We start from the raw sequence: 21,207 nt of genomic DNA on the forward strand, positions 1-21,207 counted from the left end.
ATGGTGATGACCAGTACAAGTGGAATATTTCTGTACTTAAGAACTTAAGAAATTGCCTTGCTGGGTCAGACCAAGGGTCCATCAAGCCTAGCATCCTTTTTCCAACAGAGGCCAAACCAGGCCACAAGAACCTGGCAAGTAAAGATCCCATGCTACTGATGCAATTAATAGCAGTGGCTATTCCCTAAGTAAACTTGATTTAATAGCAGTTAATGGACTTCTCCTCCAAGAACTTATCCAAACCTTTTTTGAACCCAGCTACACTAACTGCACTAACCACATCATCTGGCAACAAATTCCAGAGCTTAATTATGTGTTGAGTGAAAGCTTTCTTAATTGTGTGAGTGTTGCTTTCTACAACCATTATTTGGGTCTATGACTGTACCTCTTGGTAAGTAATGATCTCTCTCCATATGTAGCACATTACTTGCTTGGTACTGATGCTCCTATTAGCAATGCCATGCTTGTCGTTTTTCTCCTTTATTACAATGTTCGGTTTGCTTGCATCAATCTTTTTATCATATGTTCGTTTTTTTATTTTTATTTATTGAATTTTCAAAATACAATTACAAGAATGTCTTCTGGTTTGTAATAGAAAAACTGATTACCTTTAAAGTGTTATATTATTTGTATAAATGTATTCTAGTAAATCAATTTCTGTACTAAACAGAAGAAAAAATAAGTAAAACCTCATCATGAGCGATTAAATACTTCAGTTAAACTAAATTCTATGAGAAATAATGCAATTAATAGTAATACCCCTTTATCTACTTCATAACTCGTGTTGAATTTGCAAGAAGATTCTTAAGATGATCTGGGTCTGTGAACAGAAAATTTTTCCCTTCATATTTAATGACACATCTACAAGGGTATTTAAGTAAGAAAAACCCACCCCTATCTAATACTACTTTCCTCAGTAGCAGGAATTTCTTCCTGTGGAGCTGAGTACTCCTTAACAAATCAGGGAATTTCCATATTCTCTGCCCGTAAAACAACTTCTGTCTGTTATGGAAAAAGAATTTCATAACATTATCTTTGTCTGTAATAAAAGCAAATTGAATCAAGAGTATCCCTCTATTCTTTACTTCAAAGTCCTCCTGGGACCTTTGTAAGAGATCAGAAATATTTATGGAATTTTCATCAGGGATCTTTTGTTCTAAACTTTCTCCTCCCTTAACTTCCTGAGCTGTCTGGGTTTGTTCTTGTTCCCCTTTCCGTATTCCAACATAAAAAGCTCTTATAATTACAGGCAAACACTGTTCTGGAATATTAAGAACTTGTGTGGTATAACTTTTAAATAATTCCATAGGACTCAATTGTTTTATAATTGGGAAATTAATAACTCTTAAATTCAATGTTCTTATTGAATTTTCTGTTTTCAAATTTTCTCTGAAACTCTCCCTCTATTTTAACTTGATTCTGTATTTTTTCAATTTGTATAATACGTTTATCTAATCTATCGATTTTCTTTTTGTTGATCTTCTAATTTTATAGTATTTTTCTTTAAAGAGTTATTAATTTCCATTACAGCATCAGTTAAATTTGCTATTCCAACATCTAGTTTGGAAAATTTGTGGAATTATATTGCCAATGTGATATTTACTGGTTTCAGTATCACTGTTGTAGTAGGTTTTAGTACTACTTCAATATCCTGCTTTTTTTTCTTGAGGAAATTTTCTGATTTAGGAGTACTTTCTCGTTTAGGATTTGGGAATGAACTTCCCAAATCTCCCAATTCAGATGTTCCATTGAGGTCTTGACCCTCTAATTCTATCACTTTTGATCTTTGATTTTCTCTGATATCTTCTCCTGTTGGCTCTAGCATACATAAGGCTTCTTGCTCTTTACCTGGCCCTTCTAAGGGGAGAACCTTCTTTTCCAGGTGGTGAAGGTGTTACCGGCGCCCCTGGACTAAATGAGGTCTCTTCAACCAAAGGAGATGGGCTCTGCTCTGAACCCACTCTGAATGCGGTCTGCTTTACAGGGGATTCCTGGGGCATACCTAGCCATTACGTTAACGTCCTCTGCCCCGGTACAACATTTGCTACACTAGAGGGAGGCCTCAACCTTGCCTTCCTTTTGGTGTGCAGCATTAATCACTTAGGGCTGGATTTACTAATGCCGCGAGGCATAGTGAATCCTGCGGTAAAGGAGGGCGGGGGGATGAAACGGGGGGGGGGGGGGGGCGGTCCTGTGATAGCCGGCAGCGAACGCACCTCCGCGGTGCGATCGCTGCCGGCAATGCGCCAAATAACGACACCATAAAAGGTGTCGTCATTTGGAGTGAAACTGACAGCGATAAAGGTGCTTGCCTTTCGCTGTCGGCGCAGTCTTTGTGGCGTCAGCCCCGGTGCCGCTCCGACTCCTCCTCTTCTGGGGCTGATGCCACCCTGACTCCGCCCCCATCTTGGTATCGCATGCGATAAGGGACTTTTCGCGTGCGACCCGTTTGGTAAATGACCCCCTTAGGTAATAAGAGGAAATACACCACCGGGTGATGAATGGTATGGAAGGCTTTCGTTGCACTTATATCAGAGAGGTTTCACTAATGGAGGTTTCAAGGCAGAAGGTATTTAAAGATAAAATGTACCTGGAACTGGAGTTGCGGGAACCCTCCAAAACTTTAAAGAGAAGAGGAAATCCAAGCTGAGACAAGACAAAGTTGAGGACACAAACCAGATCAAAGCCCGGCAAGACCATGCGCCCCTTAGGTGGTGCGCCGCAAGCAGGCCGTTCTTGTAGGTCAGCTTCCGGGTCCCGCCCTCGACGTCACCGACAATCACCGCTGCTGGTTGCCGTCAGGGCAAGAAACAAATCTTACCCCTGGAGTATTTCAGCAGCAGAAGAAAACAGCTCGCCTCCTTCTCTCAACCTCTCAGATGTTCTTTTTAAATCAGGATGGTAGTGACCAGTATAAGTAGACTGTTTCTGTAGCTTTCTACAACCTTTTTTTTGGTTCTCTGTCTGTATCTCTTGGTAATTAATGAGTTCTCTCCATAAGTAACACAGGTATTGATTCTCCTATTAGCAGTGCCACTGTTTCTTTCTCCTTTAGCACAGTGTTGAGCGTTCTTGCAAACAGCTTCTTCTCATTTGGAATGGGAATGTCCCAACAAAATAAGTGAACCTTGTCTGGACACACTTATTAAAATTAGTTATTAAAAACAATTTCAGGGGGAGGTCACGTGATGTACTTGGGCTAGGCAGGACGTGCCCTGCATAGCTCTGGATGCTGCGCCGCTGAAAACCAATGATTTCACAGAACATTTTGGCAATTTCCTCCTGGGCTCGATCGAGTAACAAAGTGCCCATGTCGATCGTCTCTTATGAATAAAACCCCTCCAACGAAGCCACTCCGAGGTGGGAGAAGAGAGAAGGAAAAACCACGGTTCCAGGAAGAGAAAATGGCGGCCGGACCCCTCGTGGGGAAAGATACCGTACCAGAACAAACCCGTAATGACCAGCTGCTCTCTGAAATAAAGGATATTATCCACTCAGCACTGGAAGAGAAGTTAAGCGGGCATAGGTTCCCAATTAGAGGAAGTTAAATCTGCTCTGACCGAGCTGGGCCCATGGATGGATCAGGTGGAGGGATTCATATCCTTGTTAGAGGACGACGTAAACTGACTTTGAAGGCAGGCTGCAGACACTGGAAAAAACAATCAGTGAGCAGGCTGCTAAAATAGGCGACCTAGAAAATAGGTCGCATCGTGTGAACCTGAGATTCCTGGGCTTCCTGGAATCTATAGAAGATTCACAGCTCACGGAGATTTTAGAAACATGGCTGCTGGACATTTTACAGCTGCCCGACTTGAAGGGGAAGTTAACCGTGGAGAGGGCCCACCGGCTGGGTTTGAAATGGGGCACGGAAGACCGCCCCAGGATCGTTATAACAAAGCTTTTAAACTTTGCACATAAAGCCCGAATTATGCAGGCCCTCAAGAAACATCCTGCCATTCATTATCTAAGCCATCAAATACTGGTAACATAGGACTATTCCGCGAAAGTAGCACCACTTCGCAAATCCTTCTCACCCTTGTGTACGAATCTATTTCAAAAGCAGATTAAGTTCGCTTTGGGATTTCCAGCCAAGCTCCGGATCTGGAATAACGGCCAGGCCAAATCCTTTGACATCCTACAAGACGCACAAAAGTATGTTGAAGCGACTTTTGGAACCTCAGCTTCTTAATCTGACCCAAAACTTCAGGCTATATCATTTTAGGGGACCGCGGTGAAGCATGACCAAACCTCCTAGGGAATCTCCTGATGATGCTATTTATGTTTGCATACATAAGCTGCCAAAGCTGTATGGGCGCCTTTAGAGCACATCCATGTTAATAATAATTAAAGGAGACTTTTCAACAATTGATTTGTTCGTTGGTTATGTTAGAGGAGGATAGAACCCTCAAACCACATTCTGTCACCTGATATTGCCTGCGACAGTCGCCATTTTGGTTTGGGAGAAGATATAAATCATAGAATTGGATTTCGCCGACAGCTGTGGCGGCCATCCTTATAAGCCAGTCGACTCCATTGGGAGCACCACTGACTGGAGATTAGCAGCGTTAAAGTCTATTATGTGCAGTTTGGATACCAAAGGCCAAAACCAAGTTAATCAGTCTCGGGGATTTATTTGGGAATGGCATTTCAGAAGCTAAAAGAGAAGTAACATGCTGCACGGATTGTTGGTTTCGATATAACTCTGTCTGCTTTCGATCAAGGGTGCGTTTCGGATGAGACTTCTTAACCCATATTCAATATGGGATGAGTTTCCGGCCATGAACTGTCTCAACACCGAACTGACTGGAAACAAGCTTCCGGATTAACGGTGCTAGATAAGGGACATGCCACAATACCAGCGAGTAGCCCAAACGTAGCTACCCAGATTCGGCCTTCACAACCAGGATCGATCCCTTGGGGCCAATCACCATCCAGTACTGCAGACCACGGGATGTGAGTGGGGCGTTTGATTTGACAGCGGATATCGGCGGAATCCAACCCGAACCTCCTAGCGGGGCCCTGGGTCCCAGTTGTTGTTTTACTGGATTCTATACTCTGCCATACCAAGCACTGGGGCCTAGACCCCGAGATACCAAGTGAACTGTGGCAGCTACGAAATCTTCATTAAGGTTTGAGAGACTCGCCAGGAGCAAATGTGGTTTGTTTGTTTGCATGTAATATTCACTGTTGGGGTAAGGGTTATGCTAAGACTTTTCTCTTTTTTTTTTTTTGCTGATAATCACTCGAGGGGCGGTGCGGTACCCTGACACAGAAACACATGACCCGATACGAACCCCTGCAGCAGGGGTTCTTTGACTGGATAAGGGGAGTTTGGGCAGGGATGGGGTTTGGGGTTGGGAGAAGGCAGAGGGGGGAGGGAGAGTTGGGAGGCTTACACGAGCAGGGGATGGACCAGATCCCAGGAGCTGAGGGAGAACAGAATGCGTATAGAGTGCTAAGCAGACACCATATAAAAGTTTTAAGGGTACCAACAGCTATCATGTATAGTAGGGTTAGGCTGGGAACCCTGCAATCTGCCTTATTACAATCAAACACCACAGAGAACATGATGACAACCTTACGAGCTTAAGTGGCTACACAAAATTATTCATGGAATATCAATGGACTGAATTCCCCAATTAAAAGGAAAAAAGTTGTGACATTTCTCAAAAAACAGGGTGCGTCCATAGCCTGTCTGCAAGAGACGCATCTTTCAGCTGATGAAAGTGAGAAACTTAAGAAGGACTGGGTCGGTGCCTGTTACTATTCGGCAGCGAAGGGCAGGAAAGCAGGGGTAGCAATCCTTATTCATAAGAACTTAAATCTTCAGGTATCCCAGACCATAGTTGACCCGGAGGGGCAATATGTTTTTATTACAGGCCTGCTCCAAGGTAAAAACATCTCCATATGCAACATTTATGCACCCAATGACTATTCACATGGTTTCTACTCCCAGCTTTTTAAATTATTGCCACGATTACCTGTACAACCCCAAGGCCTTATTCACCTACGTGGCTGACCTCACCAAGCCCATCCAGAAGCCCATCCCTGACAATGAAGCCTCCTCCCGATGTGAATAAATCGCTCAATACTTCCATAATAAAATTGCTAACATTCTCCTCAGATTCCATCACCCATCTCCTTCCACCCCCTCCCTCCCTCTCCCTCAATCAGATCCTACCACTTCTTCGTTTGAAATCCTAGAGCCTACCTCTGCCAAGGAAATTGAATCTGTTCTCAAAAAACTCAAACCTGCCTGTCACCCATCTGACACTATCCCCACAAAAGCCCTCCTTTCCATCCCCAACACCATCTCCAAACCCATTGCCGACATTATCAACTCATCCCTCATATCAGGTTCCGTCCCTGATGCCCTTAAACTGGCAGTTGTCAAGCCTCTCCTTAAAAAACCTGCTCTTGATCCCAAAGACCCTTCCAACTTCCGCCTCATCTCAAACCTACCCCTCATCTCTAAGATTATGGAACGTATAGTGAACACACAACTCACTGAGTATCTTGAAAATAACAATATACTGCACCCGACCCACAGGTCGATACAGTAATGCCGCGGTAGAAACAGTGCGGCAGTGTCAGGCGCACCCTTCCTCCCCGCACGCACAGTTCTCTTCACTAACTCCCCGATACTCTCTTCTAATTGCATGCAAATGCATGCCACGGCTTTAAAGCGTTAGGGAAAGGTTATGCCCGCGTAACCCATTTTACTATATAGGCGCTTAATACAGCGCAATACAGTAACCTGGGTGCGCTGGTACCTGTCATTTCAAATGTCATTTCAAATGACATTTGGAATGACAGGCACCAGGAAGTGTAAAAAACACGAAAAGTCTTTGTTGCTTCGTCGCTGTGTCTCTCCTCCTCCCGGAGCAGGGCGCGAAAGCAGCCTTGCTCCGGGAGGAGGTGAGGCACAGCGGCGAAGACAGACGGGAGAGGAGAAAAAGCAGAGCCGAGCAGAGCCGAGCAAAGCGAAAGCGTGCGAGCAAAGCGAAAGCGTGCAGCAAGCCGGCGAAATAGACCTGAGAGCAGAGGCAATAGCAGCGGTTCGGTAAGCCTGGCACCCTCCTTGATGTAGTACGTCCCGGATGCCCCCCCCCCTCCCCAGCGCGCCCGCCACTACCCCTTTCATCAGCTGCATCCACTGCGACCCGGCAGTCCCGTGAGGCCTACAAAAAAAAAAGAAAAATCCCCGGCTCCCGCGCCCCCGCACTGGCCCGCCGACTCTACCCCCCTCCTCCCGATCGGGCGGGTAGGCGGCGGCGAAAACCAAAGCAATTTTTTTTTTTTTCAAAAAGCGACATCACACAATGCATAAAATAATTTCTCCAGCCTTAAAGCGACTTACTTTTGGGATCTGTCAAGTAAGTCGCAAAAGTAACTTACTTTTCTGAAGCCATCACGATCGTAGCTCAAGACGAAGATGGCCGCCTGCACGGGGGAAAGCGTGCAATTGGCCGCTGAAGACGTGACGTCACATCTCGTGACGCCAAACGTCGTGACGTCACGTCTTCAGCTGCCAATTGCACGCTTTCCCCGTGCAGGCGGCCATCTTCGTCTTCGTCCGGAGGAGCTAAGATCGTGTTCCTGATGGCTTCAGAAAAGTAAGTTACTTTTGCGACTTACTTGACAGATCCCAAAAGTAAGTCGCTTTTGGAAAAAACCAAAATTGTCGCTTTAAGGCTGGAGAAATTATTTTATGCATTGTGTGATGTCGCTTTTTGAAAAAAAAAAAAATTGATTTTGGTTTTTTTTTGCTTTTCGCCGCCGCCTACCCGCCCGATCGGGAGGAGGGGGGTAGAGTCGGCGGGCCAGTGCGGGGGCGTGGGAGCCGGGGATTTTTTTTTTTGTAGGCCTCACGGGACTGCCGGGTCGCAGTGGTAGCATGGCGCTGTGAGGGGGGCGAAAGGGTATATACCCATGAACGGATTTGAGTGGGAGCGCTCTGTGAAGCGGGACATGCCCGTGAGGGGCATAATGGGTGGATGCAGCTGATGAAAGGGGTAGTGGCGGGCGCGCTGGGGAGGGGGGGCATCCGGGACGTACTACATCAAGGAGGGTGCCAGGCTTATTGTTTTATTGTTTTTGAGTATCTTAAGCGGTGTCGATGGATTTGTTACTAGACTCACAGTCCTAACTCCTACTAGGGGGAGGCGGTAAACTAGCACGTTAAGGCCGCGGCAAAACAGCGGGTTCCTAAGGAGATAATATCAGCGCCCGTTACAGTATCGGAGGGGAATAGCTAATTCCTTCATTATACAGCTTTTTCGTTCATTTACATGCTGGGTGCGGAAAGGGTAATGTGTCTATTTTACAAAGCGCTAAGGACGCGTGAAACTGGAGACTGTATCGCTGGATGGCCTTACTCGTCTGTATTGTGCGCTCCCAGCACGTTACAGACGGGCAATCTTCGACCGGACGATACTGTATCGAGCTGCCAGTTTGGTTTCCGCAAACACCTCAATACCGAAACCCTCCTAGTCACTCTCACCGATCATATTATCAGAGGCATGGACCAGGGTAACTGCTTTCTGCTTGCCCTACTCGACATATCTGCTGCCTTTGACACCATCAATCATAACTACCTCCTCTCACGACTGTCAGAAATAGGCATCTCAGGCGTAGCCCTCCTATGGTTCAAATCATACTTGTCTAACAGGAAATTTGCTGTTAAAATAGGTAATGCTAAATCCTCACTCCACTCCCTGTCTCAAGGCGTCCCGCAAGGCTCCTCCTTATCCTCTATCTTATTCAATATTTACCTCACCTCCCTTTGTCAGTTCCTAACGAACCTCGACCTTAAATTTTTCCTTTACGCCGATGACGTTCAAATTGTCATCCCCATTCACACCTCCCTTTCGGATGCCCTAGCCTTCTGGAACACCTGCCTTTCCTCTATAAACATCTTCCTCACTAATATGCACCTCGCATTAAACACCTCCAAAACGGAACTCCTTCTCATATCCCAACATCAACCCCCCAACCCCTCAATTTCCAATGACCCAGCATTCGCAGTCCTCTCGTCCCAACAATGTGTGAGAGATTTGGGAGTCTTTCTAGACCAACAGCTGAACCTTAAAAAATACATTAGCTCGATCCTTAAAGGCTTTTTTAAGCTTAATGTCCTAAAAAAGCTCAGACCCCTCCTACATTACCATGATTTCCGGACCGTCATCCAGGCTACCCTGTCCACCAAGCTTGACTACTGTAACTCCCTCTTGCTTGGCCTACCTTACTCCACTATTAAACCATTACAAATGTTCCAAAATGCAGTAGCCAGGGTCATCACTAACACTCGGAAGTCAGACCACATCTCCCCTATACTCAAAGACCTACATTGGCTCCCCATCCCATCACACATCATTTTCAAAACTCTCTCTATCATTCACAAATCAATTTACTGTCATAACTCCAACTGGCTAGATCCACTTTATCCACTCTGACCGTCCCACTAGAGCCGCCAATAGAGGAACCCTCACAGTACCCTCCATTAAAAAAGCCCACCTCTCCTCCACCAGGGACCGCGCTATTTCTATTGCAGGCCTTAGGCAATGGAACTCCCTACCTACCCTGCTCAGATTAGAATCATGCTATGCTAAATTCAGAAAAAAACTAAAGACTTGGCTCTTTCGACAAGCCTATCCTGATTAGAGCCTCCCTTTTTGACCCCCCCCCCCCCCCCGACTAGAGCCTCCCTCCAGCCCCTTCCCCCACCCCTACTCAACCTGATAGCTTTCCGGACCTCCAATCCTCCTATTCTCATAAATCCTGCTAGACATGTGAACTAATGTTTTTTGGCATAGCTCTTGTAAATACTTCAATTTTGTACCCTGTATTTTAACCTTATCGCCCAATTGTTACACCTCTTGTATATTTTTACCTTATTGCCCTCTTGTTACACCTCCTAATATATCCCATTACGAGTTACGCTATACTTCCTCCTGCTCTTGTTTTCTATTGTGTAATCTGCACAGTTTATGCTCCCCTCCCCACTCCCTGTTCATTGTACTTTTGTTTCTAAGCTGTCTGTTACAATGTAAACCAGCATGATGTTTGCACACTAATGCCGGTATATAAAAGTTTTAAATAAATAAATAAATGGCTCAGGGACATATTTTTGTGGTGGGTGACCAACTGGGCAGCAGATCAGACCATAGATATATACCCAGGTGATAGTCGGGGGACAACCCCAGAGGAATAAAGGGTCAAAATATCTATGCAGTAAGTTAGATCTGATTTGATATATAGAGAATCTTGCACCCCGAAGAATGAGACTACACACGCATCACTTTCCCACATAGATTATATTCTTATATCCAAAGCGTCATTTTTTTAATGTCCAGAAAGCCAATATAGGTTAACAGGTAATATCTGACCATGCACCCATTTGGGTCGAACTTGCCCCATTTGTAGAACAGCATGCCCCTTCTTCGTGGCAATTCCCGAGTTTTTTACGTAACAATAAAGAGTTTCAAAATGTTCTCCGGGAAAAAGGCTGGACTTCATGTCCAACAGTAAGATTCATGAAGAGAATACATCACTTCTCTGGGAAACGGCGAAAGTGGTCTTACGGGTGAAATAATTGTTTGTAAGTAAATGGGAAAAAATGTATTAACTCTACAATCGTACAGTTAGAAAATAAGGTAAAACAAGCCAAACATGCTGATACGAAACCCTACACCGACTACTAAACATAATTACCTAGCACTTCTCGAGAGCCTTAATTCCCTACTATACCATAGAGCTCAGCAATCTTTGCAAATTTCTGCTCTAAATTTTTACAAACATGTCTTTCTTTGTGCACGCTTTGCTTCCCAGGGGTAGGAAGTAATTGGAACACGATTGTCTGTTCCCTGTGGCTCAATGCCCAGCAGGTAAGTAGGAATTTCTCCTTATTAAGGGTCTGATGTTCTCATCCAGTGAAACTGCACTACTCGTGCTTGGTTCGAGTCAGGCTTTTTATTTTTTTACTAGAAATTTATCCATGGCTGTTGTAAAATCTATAAGAATGTAAAAAACTAACAGTAACAGAAATGAAGGAGGAAATGAAATATTCGCTCAGAATCAAAGCATGCAATTACAAACATCTACGACTACAAAAAAATTGATCGGAGTTAAGTTCCATGCTGTGTTCAGCCCCTTCTACATGCAGAGCCTCACCAGATACAAATTAAAGTAACCATAAAGAATATGTTTTACACTGCATACAGTCTAGCTTCTTGCTGCTTCCAGTTCAGTTTTTATCTACACACTTGATTATTCATTCCTCAAACAATAAAATCAAGAAGTGTAAAACGATAGTTTATTTGTATTTATTTGAATAGTTTTACAATTTCAAAACAGCAGACAGATCACATAATACCCAATAATTAAAACAGCAGTCAATTATGAAAAATGACTAAGAAAGCCCCCTCTACTTACCCTCTCTAGCAAGTGTCCTACTCAACTCTCTTGCAGGCCAGTAGAACATACCAGAAGCAGCAGTAGGTGCTGAAGCTTGATCCTCACAGTCCTTAGCCTTAGGGCCTAAATCAGGCCACTTTCCTCAACCTTGAAGGGGTAGGAAAAGTTGTCACTACACCATTTTTTGTCTTCTATCACCCTCAGGATTGGAATTTATCCATGATATTTACCTCTTCAGGGGTGGGAAGTAATTGGAACACGATTGTCTGTTCTCTGTGGCTCAATGCAACCTGCTGCCTGAGGTGAGAGATGAGATTGCACCTCCCCCCCCCCCCCTCCCGAAACTAAAGGCCAATAAAATACTATGACCAGTTTTTCTCTTTCACACACATACCAGTCACCCCCAACCAATTTCTCTTTCTCTCACACTAGTCACCCCCAGCTAGTGTTTCTCTCTCACACACACACACACACACACACACACACACACCCCCTACCTGTCATCACCTCCTCCATCCGCACCCCAGATCTCTTCACCAGTGTTCGTTGCAGATTGAAAGATTGATTCACAGCGTGTTTCCAGCCTTCCCCTGCCTCAGAGTTCCTCTTAGCCAGGCTACAGTGGGGAGAAGCCAGTGTTAGAGGCATGAGCTTTGGTCCAGCACTACCACTAAAAAGGGGCTTACTCAGTATTGTTCACTCCCCATACCTGACCTGGTATCTTTCCTGTTTCTTAGGATCCCTGCCTCCCCTTCCCCCAGGTCCAATTTAATTTGCTGCTTGAACCTGGTGGCTGTCTCGCCTCATGGGAACAGCCCCCCCCCCAATGAGCCCCGGCAATTCTTTGGTAAGGAGCATAGTTATTAAACTAAACTTTACCTATGTCGGCAGTCGGGCAGGCAGCACTCATGAGGCAGCGGGGACCAGGATGGAGGTAGGCACAAAGTCTCAAATAGGCTAAGCTGCCACAGCTCATTACTACACATGTGGCCACAGGGCCTCTTTCTCCCCCACCCTCTTCAGAAACGTGTGTAGTAGTAGTGAGCCATGGCAGCGCAGCTTATTTGAGTCTTGCTACCTGCTGTGGGGACCCGGATGGGGGCAATGGGGCCAGGACAGGGCAGCCTTGAGACAGCTTGCTTTACTGACCGTGACGTGAGCGAGGGACACTCTGGGCTGCTACCCTTCCCGTCTCCAGGGTGCAGAAGAGGAACAAGCAACTTGATTCTGATTCCCCGGTTCCCAAACAGCTGCTTGGCACGAAAGTACTATGGCCCCTATGTGCAATCAAAATCACTACAGTCTAAAAAGCAAAGTGTGTGCAAAGAACGACATGTTTTCCTGGGCAGTGTAGAAGAGGAAGAGCTCACCTTGGTCCCACACAGGAGGAGGAGAAAACTTTCAGTGGCTGCAACACACTTCCTGGTGCTTCGTCACAACACCAGTGTGTTGTGACACACCAACACCAGTGTGTTGTGACACACCAGTTGAGAACAGCTGATTTAGAAAACAATTCCTGTCTCTAACATCCTGGCCTTTAAGCACCAGTTTTCCCTAAAGAAAGTTTGGTATCATGGGTTGTAACAACATACCATAAACCTTAGCCTGCTTAATATATTAATATTATGGCTAACTTACTTACCCTGGCCCCAGCTTCAGGTGATATCTCTCTGTTTACCTCTGAAGCAGATGCTGGCTGGAGAATGTGGGCAGGGGAGAAGCATGCTTCCTGGACTTGGTACTGGCAAAGCAGACAGGTGGCTTTCAGAAGGAGTCTTGCTTCTGGCCCTGATACTTGCCGGGCTGTCTGGGCTTGCTCTTGCCCCTCACTGTCTCAGACCCTGTGTCACTCTCCACAACTGAGCAGTCATCTCCGGTCTCCTGGCCACACCTATCTTCTCCCTTCTCAATAGCAGGGAGTGATGGGCTGCTTCTGGCCTTCCTTTTGGTTTCAGGGATGCTTCTCTGTCAGGGTCTTGCTCCTTTCCACCAGGGTCTCAGGGTTTGCCCTTCGTGTTTACTCCCTGGTTTTGCCATTTTTTTTCTCAGGATTCCTCCCTGGGTCTTACTCTCTAGCCTTTAGGGGGTTCTTTCTTTCTTTCTTGATCTTTTTCTGGGGTTTTTTCTCCTTTTCTTTGCCCTGTCTTACACTTTCCAGCTGATAAATATGCATAAGCTCATACATAATCACGTGGGTGGAGGGTCTTTGTTGAATTGCAGGTCTTTGTCCCCCTCTCTATTTATTTGTTTGGGGGCGTCCTGCCACATTGTAGGTTTTTTCCTTATATCCCATTTTTTCGAGGGGAGAACCTCCACATCTGTATGCCAAATTGTATGTCATGAGTGTTTTTCTCCATCTCTGACTGCCCCCATAGGTAATGGTCTTTCTGACTTATTGATCTTTCCTTGGCTGGTCCCCGATTCCTGGCTTATGAGTTTAAGTTGTCTAGTCCGGTCTGCTTTTTTTAAATTTAAATAGGCACACCTTGATAAGGTATCTTTCAGTGTATCAGGGTAAGTCTGTTCTCTTCCACTGGGACAGTTCTGTTAAAGTTCATCTGAGCAAAATGTTCTTTCCCTTGCTGTGACAATGCTTTTGGGGCCTGTTAGTACACTGGCCTGTATGTTTCTTAGCTATTATGATTCATACTTGGTGATTCAGTGGTAAAACATGAGATATCTCCCTACAAGTATGACTCAGCATGAAATTTTTATGCTGTTATGAAAAATTCAAAAGATAATCACAATACTTAGAATGCAGGAAGAAGTTGGTCTCTTCTCTTCCCCCCCCCCCCCCCCCGAAGGTATTTAGGAAATATTTAATGGAAGTTTTCCAGGTTCTGGAAAAAATCTGTTTCCAGGTACAAGAGCATACTGTTTCCTCCCCTTTAAAAAAAAAACAAAAAAAACCTTTAGATATTGATTGTATTGATCAAGTTTATATTGATGTATTGAATTTAACCATTTTGGGAAAACTACAGATGAAGTTGTTCCTGCTACTCATAATAACTTCGGTAATAGATTCAGACATTGAATATTCCTTTTTTCAGTTTAAATGTATGTATGTTTCCAGATGTGACAAAGATTACACAGTCTAGGAGGAAAAGATTTTTGTTAATGAGCTCTGCTCTCCTACAACTTAGAGCTTTATTTTTGGTTACATTTTCCTGGTAAATGCATCATTAAAACTAGTAGTGTTCATGCGGCAAGTTAGCGTAGAAATTGGAATCAGCCAGTCCTGGCTGGGGCGATGCTACTTTGATCTGCAGCAAGCGTTCCAATCATGATAATAAGATATATCAACACCTACTCACTAGCAAATAGACTATCTAAAGACCTTCAAACCAAGCTTAAAATATAAATTATTACAATAAGATAATTTTCAATTTCTCCATCCTCTATTATGCTCTAAGTTATTTTACCCATGTATTCTGTTCCAAGTTTTTAATTCCCTGTTCTATGTAACATGCATTCTTCATGCTTGTCTTTTTCAGTTACAATGTAAACCGAGATGATATGCAAATTCTGCATGAATCTCGGTATATAAAAATGTTAGATAAATAAATAAATAAATGTTTTCTATGATCTTCCCCAAATTTACCAAAAGTATTAATGAAAGAATGTTTTTTATGAACTGCCTCCCCCCCCCCCCATTTCCCCCAGCTGGAAGGTACCGCATTTCTTGGAGATTGAATTCACGCAGTTGGGGGGGGGGGGGGAGGGTTTCCAGCTGTTGTAATTATATTTACATCTTGTACTGTTCTCAACAAAATTTTCTTGGTTATATTGATGGAATTTGAATAAATAAATAAATAAGCAAACAGTACTTAGAATGCAGGGCTTCATCCAGTTCATCTCCAAATGGGAAGCTAAGTTAAAATGATCAAACCACAATCTTTGCCACACAGGGTCAGGCAGTAAATTTCAAAACCTTACCTTGCAATGCTGTCAAAGCTTTTGTATTCCCAGGTTCTAGTACTTAAATACATATTTTTTGATTTGTTTTCAGGAGTGTGGAGCTGACTGTGCCAAATTCCAGAAGAGTGAGCTAGAGCATAAATTTAATAAGAGAGCTTTGGAGAGATCATATACTTCTGAACACTCCTGGGGAAAAACATATGGAGAACACAAATGCCACTTAGAGTTCAGCCATGATCAGTACAAAGAGCTGCAAAGATATGCGAAAGAGATTGGAATTTTCTTTACAGCATCTGGTATGGATGAGGTAAGGTCTACATTAACATTCAGTAGAGCTCAGCAATTATTTTGAAAATTACTGTCTAGCACTTTGTAGAAAAGGCTTGGCTATAGCATTTTGATAAATGTGCATGTTCACTGTGGGACAGTACTTTTTTTTTAATTTTAAAAGAAATATATTGAATCTCAAATGCGACAATAAATAAAGTCCTGACTTTCAATGCTACATCATACAAGAATAATTTTACTCCCCAGTCCTTACCATATAGTAAAAAGCAAGCTAATTGATATGGCAAACCTACTTAGGAGGGCTTTAAACTCCAATTGTTGGGGATGGATGAACAAAATGTTAAGGTAGTGTTTCACAAGCTTCTCCTAGAGCAGTGGTTCTCAACCTTTCTAATGCCGTGACCCCGAAATACAGTTCCTCATGTTGCGGTGACCCCTTGCCCCGCCCTCGCAGGGCGAGGGCGGGGTGAGGGTGGGGCTTTGGTCATATGGGGGCGGGGTTATGGATGGGGTTGGATTTTAGTGCATACTTATTTATTATGACATTTATAAACAGAACCACCATCCTCATAAAACAATAAAATTAAGAAACATAAAGCATCAGTTATAATAGTAAAACCATACTAATAAAAGAATATTTTAAAATTACTGATAAATAGAATTTCTATTAATTAAAATCATATACATTTTTATAATTTCCCACACACCAATAATATTTCAAAACAGCACATATATCAAATAACACACAATAATTAAAACTAATAAGGATTTTAAAAAGCCCCTGCTGTCCATACATGGGAGCTCTTGATTTCCAGTCACCCTGATATTGTCGAGGATTAGGAGGTTATCCTCTCTCTCTCTCACACATACACTCACATGTCCATTCTCTCTCACACATACACTGTCACATACTTACACATTCATGCTCTCACTCTTACTGGCTCCCTCACAACCTCAGAGCCTCTCAGATAAAACTCTATGCAGCAGAAATAATGCTGAATGTTGAGAATTGTGTTATGCAGACTAATCTGGAAAATGCACTAATTTCTACATGAGTCATAATGAATCAGTCCTCAGCTGCAGGCATCAATTGATTATCCTGGCTCCCTTTATGTTTGCCAAATACAGTTCATGTGTAACAGCAATCCTAATTCTCCACCAGATCAAGCTGATTTCACATCCCACTTCATACTTTGTCACCTTCAGCTGAGTCAAACAATTAATCTAATTACTGCCACTGCTGCCACGTGGCTATTGGGGAGACACTGATTGCTGCTATTGGCACTGAAGCCCATTCTGCTGCCTCCTCTGTGCAGGCCCCGTGGGTTTCCACTTCCTCCATGTTGATCTCGTACATTGTGAGATCCGCCATAGAGAAGTGCTACTCTTGCACATTCCCAAAGATTACATGTGCCAATCAGTAAAAAGTATTTTTTTTTTACATCTGCTTCCCTTTCTAATTTTTTGCCATTTCCTTTTATATTGCCTTTTTTTCTATTTCTTTTCTCTCCACCTGTCTTCTTCCCTCAAACACACAGTCAGGTTCTCATTCTCACATGCATTTCTCTCTCACACACATATACACAGGCTCTCACTGGCACAGGCTATCTGAGTCTCACACACAGGCTCTCTCACACCCCCACATGCTGCCTTGCTCAAGCACAGGCTCTCACTCTTACATGCTGTCTCTTTCACACACACAGAGGCTCTCACATGCTGTCTCTGCAAACACACACAGTCTCTCAACTCATCTCATATTCGCACACACCTCTCTCTCACCTCTGGGCCTCTTCTTTACGGGTTGCCACAGGATGGGCTCTGCAGTGGCCCTAGTCTTCCCGGCCCCGCTGCTCCTCTTCTGCACGCGGCTGAAGCGCCTCTTCTACCCACGCGGCTGACGCGCCTCCTCCTTCCTCCCCATGCGGCTCCAGCAACATTTGTCTTCCGGGGCAGGGCAGGCAGGAAGGCAGTAGGAGGAGCACCTGCAGTGGCTGATACACCTCCTTCCTGCCTGCGCGGCTCCAGCAACATACGTCACTGCGACGCGCTACCTTTTTGGGCCATGTCTCTTCTCTTTTGGGGTTGGAGGAGGCAGGTCGCCAGCTTCGCCCCGCCTCCCCGCAGCAGCCGTGGCGCCACGGACCGGCAAAAAACCCCAACGGCCCGGTACTGGTCCGCGGACCGGTGGTTGGGGACCTGCTTTAGGCGCAGGGCCGGTGCAAGGGTATTAGGCGCCCTAGGCGAAACGTCAGCTATGCCGCCCCCCCCCCCCCCCCGCCTCCACACACAATTAACTTACATTGTGCATTAATGAAAATAACGAAGTCTGTATTTATAACAGAACACTTATTTGACATTTTTATGCCATGTAAACCATTGAGATGATTTGTCTTATCGACGGTATAGAAACTCTTTTATAAATAAATAAATAAAAATATATAAAATAAACATAAACCAAAGCTATACTTGTTGCTCAAACAAAAAAAGCAGACACATCACATAATATTAAATAATTAAAATGGCAGTCAATCAAGAAAAATGAACTTAAAAAGCCATCTTTACTTACCCCCTCCAGCAGCTCTCTTACTCTTCTTCCTTGCAGGCTGTAGTACACACCAGAAGCAGCAGTAGTGGCTAAGCTCTATACCAGGGGTCAGGAACCTTTTTGGCTGAGAGAGCCATAAACGCCACATATTTTAAAATGTAATTCCATGAGAGCCATACAATATGTTTAAAACTAAATACAAGTAAATGTGTGCATTTTATGTAAGATCACACTTTTAAAGTACAATAAGTCTCTGAAAATATTACACCAGGCCTTAAGACACCAATACATCTCCTATTAGGAAAACGGACCAAGTCAGGCTGCTATAGAGTCCTACACAGAAACAACACACCAGCAGAAAACCTCACCTGAATCACGTGCTGTCCCTCACCTAACATAGAATAAAGAGACCAAAACGCATAACAAGAAGCATGCAGAAAAAACTGAATTGGAAACTGCAACAAGCCAGAGTCTCTGTATGCAGTGTAACAAAGGAAAAAAGAAACATCACCCATCCTTATAAAACAAATCAAGAAATATAAAATCATCAGCAGTAAAACTGTACTAACAAAAAGAACATATTTCGAAACAGCTGATGAGTGGAATATCCAATAATTAAAAACATTTCCAGATACCAACAAAATATTTAAAAATAGCAGACACAAAGACCCAGTAATGAAAAATAATAAGGATACAAAATTTTTTTGCTCTGCATACCTGGGAACATTTGATATCCAGGTGTCCTGAGATTGTTCTGAATTAGCAGGAGGTGGGGTGGTTTGCTTGGAACTTTCTCCTCTCTCAGTCACATACCAGCGCTCTCTCTCACACTGGCTCTCAATGACACACCTATACACACATGCTCTCAGTACTCACATATACACATGTTTTTTCTCTCTCATATAGGCTCTTAATTACACATTTACACACATGCTGTCTATCTTTTCACGCTTACACACACACACAGGCTTTCAATCACATAAATACATGCTGTCTTTTTCTCTCACACACAGACTCTCATTCACATGCTTACAAACATGTCCTCTCTTTCTCTCATTTACACACAGGCTCTCAATCACATACTCACATGCTCCGTCACCTAAATCAGCTCTCAATCACACACAGACACACATGATCTCTCTCTCTCATTTAAACACATGCTCTCAATCACATACTCACATGCTCCATCACCTAAACCAGCTGTCAATCAGACACAGACACACATGATCTCTCTCTTACTTATACACACAGGCTCTTAATCATACATACACATGATTTCTCACACACAAAGGATCTCAATCATACACACATACTCTTTCACACAAACTTACACATACAGGTTCCCAATGGTAAACTTACATTCATGCTCTCTCTCTCACAGGCAGGCTCTCAATCACAGACATACTCTCTTTCACATACACAGGCTCTCAATCATTCACATACATGCAATCTCTCACTCACACACACAGATCTCAAACACACATGCTTCCTCGTTCATTCACTCTCTCTCTCCCCACACCCGGGAACTCGCGGCAGCAGCAGCCTCCTCCCAATGCTAACCTCTTCATTTTCAGCCCTCGCGGAGGCGGAGTCCCATCGGCCGCGGTTGAAACTCCATTTTCCTCCGAGCCGCGCTGCAGTCTTCTTCCCGTCTGACACTAGCATGGCCTCTTCTTCCCGCGCAGCGGCACCGGCGTGCTCTCTTCTTCCCGCGGCCCGGAAGAGGAAGTGGAGAGCATCGGGTGCCTGCGTGGGAAGACTCCCGCGCAGGCACCCGATGACTCCAGCGCTGGCACCCGGCTGACTCCAGTCGTGCCTTGGCGTGCTCTCTTCTCCTCCCCCCCCCCCCCCCCCCGCGGTCCGGAAGAGGAAGTGGAGAGCATCGGGTGCCTGCGCGGAAGAAGAGACCACACTAGCGTGGTCTCTTCTTCCCGCGCAGGCACCCGATGCTCTCCACTTCCTCTTCCGGACCGCAGGGGGGCGGGAAGAAGAGAGCACGCCCGGTGCCGCTGACTCCAGCTGTCCTGCCGCGTTCCGCCCGGGCTGACAGCAAAGGACTCACATGCTTGAAAGCGCGGCTCTCTTAATTTTACCGGGGCAGTGCCGCCCCGGGAAGCTGGCGCCCTAGGCGACCGCCCTAGTTTGCCTAGTGCTTCCGCCGGCCCCTGTTTAGGCGACCCCTGCGTTTGGTCGTCGACCCCCGCCGGGGTCGCGACCCACAGGTTGAGAACCGCTGTCCTAGAGGTATAGACCTACTTCCTGCCATAATTTTAGGATTGCCATAATGAATATGCATGAGAGATTTGTATATCCTGTATCTCTAATGTATGGAAATCTATCTGATGCATATGCTGGAAACCCAACTGGTTAGGAGCGGATTGAGAAGCACTGCCCTAAGTTAAGTAAATGGGGGGGAAAAGAGTAACATTTGGAAAGCTATGTATGCTAATGCTCATAGTATGGGAAATTAAGTCCAGATCTCAAGGCAGTAATAGAAAACGTTGATTTAGATGTGGTTGCTGTCATGGAGATGTTGCACGTGGAAAACTATAACTGGGATATAGTTTACACCGGGCTACGACCTATTGAGGAAGGAATGGGGTAGGAAGAAAGGGAGGATAAGAACATGCCATACTGGGTCAGACCAAGGGTCCATCAAGCCCAGCATCCTGTTTCCAACAGTGGCCAATCCAGGCCATAAGAACCTGGCAAGTACCCACAGGTTTTGAGTGGGCAGTCTAAAGTCCATTACAATATAGCAAGACTTCATATATTGTCTCTACAAACAAAGTCAACATGATTCAGCAAAATGTCTTGTCCTAGCATTTTATTTCAGCTTGACCAATCCACAGTCTCATCTCTGCATTTTATTCCAGCAATATCTTAGGTCATGATTAGTCAGATCAGCATGACCTAAGTTCTAATTATAATTATCTACAAGCACAGTACATTTTGTTACTGATAAGAGAGGATCATACATTTTTGTCTAATTAGGAAGCTTTGACTTTTGCTCCTACTAATCTTTGTTCATGCAAACATAG

The 21,207-nt window shown here is 44.5% G+C and overlaps 1 protein-coding gene across 1 annotated transcript in view; it reads left to right on the forward strand.

Annotated features, from left to right (window-relative positions):
• The window catches only part of LOC115092073 (sialic acid synthase-like), a 221,561-nt gene that overhangs the window by 30,626 nt on the left and 169,728 nt on the right, over window positions 1-21,207 (forward strand). The window contains exon 2 of the mRNA XM_029602571.1: window positions 15,425-15,640. Within this exon, the coding sequence (XP_029458431.1) occupies window positions 15,425-15,640 (216 nt within the window). The remainder of the gene's footprint in view (window positions 1-15,424; window positions 15,641-21,207) is intronic.

This window comes from Rhinatrema bivittatum, chromosome 1, assembly GCF_901001135.1.
Source record: "Rhinatrema bivittatum chromosome 1, aRhiBiv1.1, whole genome shotgun sequence".
In the NCBI taxonomy this organism is placed as follows: domain Eukaryota; kingdom Metazoa; phylum Chordata; class Amphibia; order Gymnophiona; family Rhinatrematidae; genus Rhinatrema; species Rhinatrema bivittatum.